Source organism: Cyanistes caeruleus, chromosome 1, assembly GCF_971803275.1.
Source record: "Cyanistes caeruleus chromosome 1, bCyaCae1.hap1.1, whole genome shotgun sequence".
Lineage (NCBI taxonomy): Eukaryota > Metazoa > Chordata > Aves > Passeriformes > Paridae > Cyanistes > Cyanistes caeruleus.
This window is the reverse complement of record NC_141701.1, coordinates 42,687,121-42,699,141: the sequence shown is the minus strand read 5'-3', so window position 1 is coordinate 42,699,141 and position 12,021 is coordinate 42,687,121. Positions and strand designations below refer to the sequence as shown.

General features: G+C 40.8%; 1 protein-coding gene across 50 annotated transcripts in view; it reads left to right on the top strand.

Annotated features, from left to right (window-relative positions):
* Positions 1-12,021, top strand: part of DTNA (dystrobrevin alpha) — a 221,610-nt gene that overhangs the window by 164,753 nt on the left and 44,836 nt on the right. For all 50 annotated transcript variants that reach the window (XM_086888961.1, XM_086889057.1, XM_086888945.1 and 47 more), the window contains 4 exons: positions 2,140-2,245; positions 4,214-4,380; positions 6,821-6,945; positions 11,519-11,599. In XM_086888961.1, coding sequence (XP_086745087.1) covers positions 2,140-2,245; positions 4,214-4,380; positions 6,821-6,945; positions 11,519-11,599 — 479 coding nt within the window. The remainder of the gene's footprint in view (positions 1-2,139; positions 2,246-4,213; positions 4,381-6,820; positions 6,946-11,518; positions 11,600-12,021) is intronic.

Here is a 12,021-nt window from a genome sequence, read left to right as displayed (position 1 = left end):
GTGTTTGTATTAAACAGTATTGTTATTATTGTAAAAAAAACACTTTTTAAAAAAAGAAACTTATCTCAAACTAAAAAAATAGGCACTAACTTCATTTTCTTAGCACTTGTCGAAGTGTTATTCCACAAACCTAGACTCCATCTGTGTGTAGTGTATATTTAGAAAACAGCTTTCAGTTTAAACTTTCCCAGCAGCTGAAAGAAAATTGCAGGGGGAAAATGTACGGAAATTGCTCTGATGGTGTCCTTTTAAGGGACACTGCTTTTTTCTCTAATCCATAAAATCAGTGATCACCAGAGCAGTTTGGCCATAAAGCTGTCCTTGAGGCTAAGTTGCCTTATTTGGTGCCAATCAGATTTTAAAGTTATTGCTGCTTTCAAAAGCCCACTGCATTGTGGAAGAGCTGTTCTTGTCTCCTCTATTTGCTTGTTCCTGTCTCCTCTGTTTGCTTGTTAGACTGACTGGTTGTATGTATCCTTTCAAGAGCACAGGGCAGATCTAAGGCTACTCAGCTTCGCAGTATGCGGCACTGGAGGTCCCTTCTTTTCCTAGGCTTCCTTCCACCTTTTTTTTCCCCTGTGCTCTCAAGTTCTGCTGCAGACAACACAGACATTTTCTGGCAGCATTGGTCAGCAAAGCCATGCCAAGCATCCACAGCAGAAAAAGAAATCCACATCTCCAAAAGAAAGATCCTTTTCTCTGAGCTGATGCTTATAGCATAGGATGCCTATTTGGGAGTTATCTGCTCTCATGGCTGGGAAGGTGATTCGTACAACAAGCAGGTGGTAGTGTCTGACTGGACTTTTCACACTGCAGTTATTGTGGGGAAAGGTAGTATCCCAATGAGATTTAGAGCTCATATTCTGGCTATTTCTGTTCATTAAAGAATCAAGCCCATTTTCACGGTAGCCTGAGGTATTTTCTCCTAGGGACAAACATCTTTATATCTTTCCAAATGTCTTGCAGTATTTCATCTCTGAGACTGTTGCAGTGTGAGATGCTTTCCATTGAAAACATCAGTCAGTGTATAAGAGAAATAATGTTTTTGTTTACATCTGGTGGTAATTGTGTATAAATGGAGCACAGATACTCCATCTGGAAATCTCAGCTCTTAAAAGAATTCCACAACACGCAGAGATGATACATGTCACTGCATAACTGCTTCTTAGCTTCCTCATGGGATAACCACAGTTCTTTAGCAAGTTAAAGCAGCAGCTTATGTAATCAGATATGAAAATGTAGCCATCCCTTTGGATATGGGGATACTACTTAAATATGTATGTCTATAAAATATATCTACATATATTCTCAGCAGGGCTTGATATTTTTGCATCTTAAATTTTATTTGAGGAAGGCTCAGTTGCTGATTGAAAAAACAAATGAACTAAGATTTGTGATTACTTTTTCCAGACACCTAAGAAATGTAAGGCCCTAGATTGCATTTTTAAAATCAACAGGGATATCTTAGAGTTTAAATCTCTTTGAAATTTAAAGGGGCATACATCTCTGAGTGCTTAAAGTCATGAAGAGTTTAGGAGCAGTTGAGTCCCTGGGCATATGCAATCTTGACACAATCAGAGCTCACCCATAACTAGTTGCCATTGCTCCTCAGACAAAGTTTCTTAAATTACGGTAACAGATTGCCTGTGCTGGTCTCTCCTTATCCCATATTTCTTTTGAATTTGTACTCCCTTGCCATATTTTTCCTCATTTTCTTTTTTGGAGTACTGTCAGCAGTACTTTCATTTGAAAACTGGTCATACACAGTGATGCCCTACATGCACTTGCACTTGTCACATGATACTCAAAACAGATGAGAGCATGCAGAGTTGAATACCACCCTTAACCACAAAGCATCTTCAGGCAGTGACTGTAGAAGAGAGTCTGGAAGTGAGTGGGAGCTAAGTGTCTCCAGCTCAGCCTTGTGAGAATGACTTCTAGTCATCAGTTGTATCATTGTACCGACTAAAAATAGTCTGGAAAAGCTTTGCTAGTATCACTTGTTCTTTTTAGTAAATCAGGGCTACAGGCAAAGTGTTTGAAACTTATTCCCAAGTGTTTCTGTAGAGACAAGATAAAATAATTTTGAGATGTCTAATTACTGATTTTTTTGTGCATGTTTGTTTGTTTTTTGAGCAGAAAAAAGTCACATTAAACACTTTCTTGGATACTCTCATGTCTGATCCCCCGCCACAGTGTCTAGTGTGGTTACCACTTCTGCATCGACTGGCAAATGTTGAAAATGGTAAGTAAAGAGATGCTGCCAAAACACAGTTACAAGAATAAACTTTGGTGTGATGATTTTCACACTCTGTATATGGTTTTGTAAAAGCTACTGTACTGGGTTCATTGACTTCATGTGCTATTTTTACAGTGACTGTTAAAATATTTGGAGATATCTGTTGGTCATTCAGCCAGGAGCATGGCTTAAATTTTGCTGTTCTCAGGAAGTTAACCTGATCATGTCTCCTCCAATGTTCTGGATAAACAAAAAGTAATAGGACTTCATCCATTCACATGCTTATATTTGGTAAACTATCAAGACCACAACTTTTATTAGCTATGACATATGGCAGCAGAGAGGGAACAGCTTTGCAGTTTCCGTTCATGCAGTATTCCTGGCAGGATATGTCCAGTGCAGTGCAAAGCACCAGCCAAAAGGTCCTTAGAAAGGATCTCCTCCTAAGTCTACACTGCCAGACCATATCCTCTGAAAAGGAAGTTCCCTGTGGATGGTGTGCATCCATTTCTGGTGATAAAAAGAGAAGGAGGAAAAATTGTATGTGTTTGTGTGCCAGACAAATCCCTCTTCCATTGAAAGGCACCGAGGTGGGTACAGTGATGTTCCCAAGTCCTTTCTGGCTACAGAGCAACCTATCTATCCCACTTTCCTCAAGCTGTTAACATCCATCCCTGTCCCTCACCAGCTTCACAGTGTTTCCTATCTTAGAGCAGAAACCCTTCCTGCTGCAAAATTCTGGCAAGGAATTAAATCCCTGACACATTCAGCACTGATCCAAATTTTCCCAGAGTGAACTGTATGACATAAAGAAAGAGGGTGCCTGGGAACAAGGGGATGTTCGGTACCCTGTGGTAAATTGGGTACATGCTGTAGTGAGGAAAGAAGAACAGAAATAGCTCTATTGCCCAGAAGATGCTTCAAAATATCTCGGTGCTTTAGCGTCCATAGTGACTTGCCTCCTTGTCACTATCTACTTCTAAACAGAGAACAGGTCCCTCCAAAGGCCAGCTTTCCAAATCTGGGCATTCAAAGCTATGTGTTAAACTCTCTATATAGGTACCTAAATGACACCACTTGTACAGATGAGACAACAGTAATTTAGAGACAGTAACATGTCTAAGTACACTTTCATCCTTTCAGTAGTCATACAGCTGAGTTTGACTTTTCTCCAAGTTGCCTCACTTTAGCTGCTTAAAGCACAACAAAACATTCCTCTTCTCCCAGAGGTGCAGCTGCAGTAGATTTTCCCACATACAAATTTCCTCTATCATAGAATAGTTTGGGTTGAAAGGAACCTTAAAGATCATGCAATTCTAACTCCCAAGCAGGGACATCTTCCACTAGTCAAGATTTCTGAAATCCCCATCCAACCTTGAACACTTCCAGAGACAGGTCATCCAAAACTTCATCAGGCAACCCAATCCAGTGCCTCACCATCCTCACAGTAAAGATTTTCATGCTAATACCTAATCTACTGTCTTTCAGTGAACACATTCCCCCTTGTCCTATCCCTACATGCCCTTGACAAAAGTTCCTCTCCAGCTCTATTGTAGCCCATTTAGGTGCTGGAAGGCTGCTCTAAGGACTCCATGGAGCTTTCTCTTGTCCAGGCTGAAAAATTCTCTCAGCCTGTTTTCATAGGAAAGTCCTCATCTTTGTGGCCTTCCTCTGTACTCTGTCATGTATTCTGTTAGATGCTGAACACTGAACATACACATTTTTTGCTGCTGTGAGCAGGAGGTACAGATACCAGCTCAGAAGTGAAGAAGGGTTTGGTGCCCCATGTAGGAAGTGCTGCCCATGGCTTAGCACAGGTTTCTGTATTTTCACGAGTCAAAGCTGTTGGCAGCATCCAGTGCTGCAGATTGCTTCAAACAAGAGAACACCTTTCACTTTGGGGTTTGTCCACAAACTTTTTATGGGTATTTCTTTGTTTCAGTTTTTGGCTCACCATTTCTTTCTCCCTCACAGTCTTCCACCCCGTCGAGTGTTCCTACTGCCACAGCGAGAGCATGATGGGGTTTCGCTACCGCTGCCAGCAGTGTCACAATTACCAGCTCTGTCAGGACTGCTTCTGGAGGGGCCATGCCAGCGGTTCCCACAGCAACCAGCACCAAATGAAAGAGTACACGTCATGGGTAAGGGAAGGCTTCTGCCTCGCTGCAGACTGCTTTGCCCTCCAGACATCAGAGAAGCCCCCAGCCACAGCTCTGGGCAGCTGTCTGGCTCAGGCAAGCTGGAAACTGGGCTGGCACTTTGGATTAGTGACCCTGTCTAGGCGGCCCTAGCCTGGGGAGACATCAGGAGAGCGTGGAGGTGGGAATGGTCTTTTCTGGGTGAGGATCTGGGGCGCCTGTGACGGTGTGTGCCGCGGTGAGGGCAGCGCAGGAGGGGCTGGCAGCAGAGCACCAGGCTCATGGCAGCTTCTCCCATTCCCACAGGACTCACGGTAAAATCGTCATTGGCTTGCTCTATTTGGCTACGTGTAAATGAAATGATGAATACTTAATGCTCATTCATCAATATTTTCAGTTGAGTGGCTGCAGCATATGCGTAGCATTTGGGCTGATCCTGGCACTGTAGATTTGAGTGTGACAGGCTTAGATCCACAGTAGGGTTTACTATAGAGAAAAGCTCATTTTATTATTTTTGTTGTTAATCAAAATAATGCAGTGTGTTTTATAAACTGAAAGAGAAGTATCAACAGCTGGAGGAGCCTAACCTTCCCTGAAGGGCAAGACCCAGGGACTCAGCTTTCCGTGGACTGGAGCAAAGCCCCAGTAGAGCCCCTTGCTTACAGAGCATCAAAACCCTTCAGGGTTCAAATCCAGAGATCAGCAGAAAATACCTAATTAATCTCAAACATTTCAAAAGTATATTGTCAAAAAAAAAAAAATTATGCATACAGCAAAAGCTCCCATTTGTACAGTGCTTTTTTTTTTTAACAGTGTTTATTTTTTAACAAAGTTCTGAAATTTAATATTTTTTAAATGTTTGGTCTTCTGTTGATGGAACAGGCAAGGGTTAAATTTGACGTGGTTTGCTCTGTATGCCAGTCATACAGCCCTGCACTGTATCCCAGCAGACTTGGGTCTGTAATTGTTTTTGTGGGTCCTAATTGCTGCTTGTTGCATAGACACAAATGGCCAGAGTTTAGTATCTGAATAGGAAAAGTGCCCACTGTGTAGCTCAGACTCCATTCCTAACAGCAATTTGTGCTATAAAATCCATTTTTTTCTGTAGCCAGGGAGCTGTAATTATAGGTAGGAAGTAACTGGAAAACTTAAGATTTCTGCTCAGCGGAAGACAAAAACGTGACCACATGCTTAGTGCTTTCAAATGTTTCCTTGCCAGAAACAAATGTTTTGCTTCAAGTTTGAAGTTGCCTTTCTGTAGCATTCATTAGCATTTATTCAAACCTGGTTGCATTCTCTATAATGCATCAGTATTGAGCTCCACATGCAGATTGGAAGTGTTCATGGGTGCAATGGAAATCAACTGTTCTCAATTCAGAGTGAAATTGCATTTATAATGAAAGACATTTAGGTTACACATTTAGGTTGGATTTCTCTAATAGAAATATTTCTTTATGGACTTGGTGGCAGTCATAAATTGATGCAGGATGTGTATGCATATATGTGTATGTATGTGTATTTCTGTCAAATTCCAGAAAGATTTTTCAATTTCAGCCTGTAGAGCTGTGTTTTGGGGAGAGGAGGCAGTGTAAGGATCACTAACCCTCTTTTACTGGCAGAGAACTGAATCAGAGAGCCGAATTGAATACCCTGAAAATCCCTCACAAAGCCTAGAAGACATCCTAGATCTCAGAGATCACTTAGACAGGGAGTTTACTCCTCAGCTGCATAGTCTCCAAACAAAACAGGAAGCAGAAGATACTGTTTATTATTTTTATTTTTTTTGACTGATGAAAATTATGCTGCTTCTGCAGACCCTCCCTGTCTTTTGGGGACAGTGACAGTACCTCAGTCTCTTTTGAAGTGCTGTTGGCACAGTGGGGCAATTCCTGGCAAGCCCCTGTTTCAAATTTCCATTCTCCAGTGGTCAGTGGCCACAGGAGGTGGAAGAGAAGTTTTATAACAGCAGCTAAACAGTACAGGGTACTGGAGGTGAGAAGGGAAGTACTATTGAGAGGGAAGAACAAAGCAGCCTGGTCCACATCTAGGAGGGAAATGGTGTCCTATACAGTGAATCTATAGGGACAAGGATACTCAGATCCCAAGCTGGTGAGGTACAAGCCAGCACCAGTCCAGGCGACACAAACTGTGCTGTTCTTTGTTCAACACTGCTTGAGTGCAGCACTGCAAAAAAGCCATGGCAACTGTCCCTATAGATACACCTCCCAGGCCACTCTAAAGGCCGCTGAAGATAATAGTTATCCTTCCCCAAACAGAGCACTCTTTGCCTTACCAGACTCTGGGCATGGGAGGGGGGTCAAGGGGGATGTCAGTCCATAGGTAAGTGAGCTGTTAGAGCTTCTTGTTGTTTTGTGCTTCCTATAGCAGAAACAGTATGCACCTTACTTGTCCAGATTACCTCTACCTTCCTTGTTCCTCCCAGAAATCACCTGCTAAGAAGCTAACTAATGCACTTAGCAAGTCTTTAAGCTGTGCTTCCAGCCGTGAACCTTTGCACCCAATGTTCCCTGACCAGCCTGAAAAACCTCTAAACCTGGCTCATATTGTGTAAGTATCTGTGTGCTGTAGACAAAGTAAGCTTTGTTGTAGGAGTTGCTTGCACCAAGTGTAGATACTACAGCTCTGAATAAAGCAGGAGGCAGATGTGGCTTGTCCAGCTCAATGCATCACAAGTGCAAGTTTGCTGGTAGGGATATTTAGTGTAAAAGTGTTCTTCTGGTGTGACTTCACTTGAAAAATCAATGGGATATATGCGTACAGTCAAATACTGGGACACAACATTGGAATGTCCCCGTTTTCCTCAAGAGATGTCCATGCAATTTCATGGAGTTTCAGCACTTTGGGATGTATTGATGCTGAGAACATCAGTTCTGGCATCTAGACACTCTTAACTTCTGTGTATCACAGGTATGTCTTGACACAAGGCACCAGAGAAAAGTGAAATCAGACCAAATTTGTAAAAAAAGTTGTCAGTTGTCACTGACTTTAGTGGAGCTGTGTCTTCACCCAACCCTGAAGAACTGTGTTAGTCTACACAAAAAGTGTGCCTTCAACTGCCAAGTCACTTGAAAAGAGTCTATTATCCTTATGTTTTGATATGTTGAAAAAGGAAGATTATTTTTTGGTATAGTAGCATGTCACTACTTTTTTCCTGCAGGATTCAAGAAGCCCAAAGCAGAAAGAAAATGTATTTGTGCAGGGCGGGGAAAGTAGCATTTTGGATGTTTTTTTTTCTAAAGCATGTCCACTACACATAGTGGCAGACACTCAGATTTTCTCATTTATCAACTTGGCTTACCTTTGCTTCCTGCATCCTTAAAATAAAAAGGGAAAAAAACATTAAATTTCCCATAAAACTGAGGAAAAATTAAGACAGTGGTTGGAAGAATGGTACAAAGAAAGTAAGTTGGAAAAAAATATTCCAAAAATACTGTCTTTAAAGTATTTCTCTTATTCTGATAAATTTCTTAATATCTTTCTTAAGGCTCCAGGGCTCCTGACTGAAGCATTTCAGGCAGCAGCTATTAGTATTGTTATTTACATGCTGCATATCTATGTTACTGGCTACTGGAGCTGCTCTAGGCTGTAATTATTTTACTTATTTGCCATTGTCCATCTTGAATATTTGTATGTAGCATCTTTAAGGGCAAGTGTACACCAGCCATTGTGGTCTGGAACAACGCCTGGAAAGTTCACCCAACCTCCCTGACATTTTAAGGATGAATTATGCTGATGGTCTTCCTTATGTGATTATAGCAGAACTTCTTCAAGGTGTAAGAGAGTGCTCTGGTCTTCAGAGACAAGATGCCTCTGACAGATACATCGTGCCAAATCCCTGTCACACTTAATCATCAGTTAAAACCCCTGCACCTCTTTATGGGAGAGTACTGGGTTGTTCTTTGGCAGAATGCTCCAGAGTTGGATCTGCTGAGCCTCCCTCACTGCTGTGCCTGGTCCTGCTGGCAAGTCAGTGATAATTTCACAGGGCAGATTTTGGCCATCCTTAAGGGAAATGGAGAGAGACAGAAAGCTTGAAACAGAAAGAGAAGCCTCTGTTCTCTGTTGGCTGGGGGATCTTGAAGGCCTGGGGATATGTCAGAATATAAAAGGTAGTGAAAATTGGGCTACTGTGAATGGATTAAATGCATTTAGGCAAGGCAAGAGGAAGGTACCATAATTAAGTAGGAACTGATCCAAATTTTTGCTGTGAAATTAACACCTTCCCTTATTCCTAAATATACAGACAATTTAGAGTGATGTGATGTGAGAACAAACCACCATCTATTCTGTTTTATGACGGTTTCTCTTTATTCACAGATTGATGGTAATATAACTTGGCAATATATATTGGCTATAACGATGCATGAGTGAGAAACCTGTAAGTTGTGGAGGTATCATGATGTACAGCATAATTGACACAAATTATCTGAGGGGAGAGGTATGCTACAGAACCTTGTCAAGAATATCTTCTCGCTGATGGGATTTTTATTTTTAAACATAATGGAAGTTGAGAGAAACAGCTCTGGGCAGGAATCCAGGCAAAAAGGGGAGTTATATTTGCATTAGATGGAAGAATTTTGGCAACAAAACAGTATCCTTTTCTTAGCTTCTAGCTTAAATGGGGACAAGTGCTCCCTGCATTACTACAGAGACTTTCCTTTGATTATTCTTCCACCTTTGACTGGCATCAGACAGAAAGACTGCATGATTTTTTTTGTTTCACTGGTGCCACACAAAATCTTGAATTAAGCAAGAAATACACAAAGGGCCTCATCTAGAGAAGCAGTTATTAAGGTGTCATAAACCTGATGGTAGACCTCCTCCCACTGATGGAAGGGTCATTTATCCCCTCCTTACATAAGATTAGCAACATGAAAGAAAGTCCAGACTGCAGAGATAACAAATGGCATGTCCAGTGCATCATGGAGTTATTTTTCAAATCCATTCTGCAGTGGCTGGAATTAATTTTCATCTTAAGCTTGTGGGAGCATTATTTTTGACATCAGTGTATACAGGTTAGAGCAGCCTGGAGCACTATGGAAAATTCCTCCTGTATAATTTGGTTTATTACTGAGGATATATGTTATGCCATAGCATGCTTTCATTATATAGCATATTTCAATAGCATTAAGTGTTTTCTGTCTCCTTGAGGACAGTTAATTCAGTATCAATAGATTGCTTTTATCAGAAAGCTTAATGACTCACTTTCAGGAGTTTAAAAATAACCTCAGAAAGATATAATTTATAGTCAACAGGTGAGTTTTCCTTTGCTTTGCAGTAAAGTCTGTTGTACTTACCACATCACACAACTCTATGTGTTTGAACATCCATCTGAGATTGAAGTGGAACCTGAAGACTGTGATAGTGGGCATCAGCCTTTAAGAAACTTGCCTTGGAAAGCTGCGGATTAGTTTAATATAATTTTTTTATTATAAGAATCGTCAAAGTAATGCTAATCAGGAAACCTTAGCAAAGTCTTGGAGTTTAGAGATATTTGTACATGAGAGTAACTTGGCTTTTGTAAACAGCTTAATGACCTTTTATGCATAGAGGCTCTCATGCTTTTTGCAGAATCACGGTCATAAGAATGGAGTATGTCCAATGTATTACTTAGACCATACAAATATTAAACTGACAATTTAATTAATGATCTCTTTTCCATTTTATTCTGCCTGCAAAAGAGATACTTGGTGAGTATTTTTCTTCTTTAGTACAATTGTTGGAGGAAAAGCTTGGAAAAATTGTGATAATCTCAGTATTACCAAAAAAAAGTAACATCAAACACTTCTCTATAAGTATGTGGAAGACTAAGGACTGCTTCTCAAATTCATGACAGATGAGAACTGGAGGTTTTCATGTGGTTCTGCAGATGCAGTGTTAGGTTAAAACTGTATCTTCATATAAATAAATTAATAATACTCCACATTCTACCGCTTTCTTTTAAACTTCTTAAAATCAGTGTGGCATTATCATGCTGAGAAATTCAATTGGATTTTTCAAATACCATAATTTTTGCCTGTTTTATAACAAGTTACAGGACAAAATATATGGTAATAGTTCACTTCTATGCAGAACTGGCTTTCTTGGAAATGTTTTGGTTGACCAGTTGTCTTGCACAATTGGAGCTCAGTGAATATTTTGCAGATGGCTACCATATTTCAATTTGCACATCTGCAGAATTCAAAAAGCAAGATAGATCTTCCACAGAGCCTAAAGGCAATATTAACCAAATTGTGGTCTGAATTACATGTGGCTTCAGATTCTGCTCATATCTGATTGAATGCCCTGTGATTTTAATAATATACCTTTTAGTTGTTCCTGAGCAGATAGATCTTTTGTCCAATGTTCCATAAGAAGTCTGCTAAAAAGGGGAAATTTCTCCTTAATGGATACAGAAGGAGAAAATTATAGACAGGTTATTTTTAAGAGTAGATAGTAAAAGAAAGCGGAGGAAAATTCCTTCTTGTTTCATTTTTTGTAAAAGCAGGAAGGAAATAAGGAATGTAATAATAAGATCATCATTACAAATGGGTCCTCCTGAGCTAGATACTTACTCTAAATTTTGACTTCGGGGTTTGATATACCAGTTAAAAAGCTTTGCCTTCAAACCAGTTTAAAATTCTGCATGTATTTTACGGGATGCTGAGGGTTTGGGTACACTGTGGTCCCTATGTGGATGTGGTAGCATGGTGCTTAGCACCAGGAATAACTTCATGAGAAGGTGTGCCATTTATTGGCAGTTCCATGCTGCAGACCTCCATGCTGCCACAGAAAACTGCCAGTGCCCATCCTGGCTGGTTGAAATCAGGGACTGCACCCTCAACTGTTGCCTCTGAGATGGAACAATGGCATTGTGGCTATTCTACCAAAGCAGGGGGAAAAAAGTCAAGCAGGTTGCTTAAAACTCACCTCAGAACACATAAAAGCATTATTTACCTTCAGGCCTAAGTACCAATGTATTCTTACCAACTTCTTAAAATTTGAAGCTACTACTATGTAAAGCAGAAGATGCCAGTTGCAATGTTATTTTAAACATGCTCATTCTGTTCTACATAAATAGTGTTGCTGATGGAGGGGGTTTTGGTGCAAAATCAATGCAGCTGGGTATTTTGCCTTTCAGGCCCCCCCGACCTGTAACCAGCATGAACGACACACTCTTCTCCCATTCTGTTCCCTCAGGAAGTCCCTTTGCAAACAGAAGGTGAGTTCTTACCTCAGTTTATATCAAACCATTATATAATAGTGGTGGAAGTTTGAATTTTCAGTTCCCTTACAGGGGTTAAAAAAAACAAACCCTCTCACACAGTAAAATCAAGAGATGTGAGTAGAATGCCTTGGTCAGTTTGGAGTGATACCCAGACATCTGAGCAGAGAGCTGGATTTAAGGCACCCCAAAGTCCCCACAGCAGAGCACTGAATTTCAGCTCTCATTTAACTATTCTGACCCACTAAAGTGTGCTCACATGCAGCCCCAGGCACCCTCCCATTGGGACCCAAAATGGGCTACAGAATAGATGATGAGAAGCCACTTTGTAGCAGCACTATGGGAATAGGAACTGGGTGGTGCCATTGCTTACTGGGAATGTCTGCACCATACTGCAGGATATGAATGAACAAAGAGAC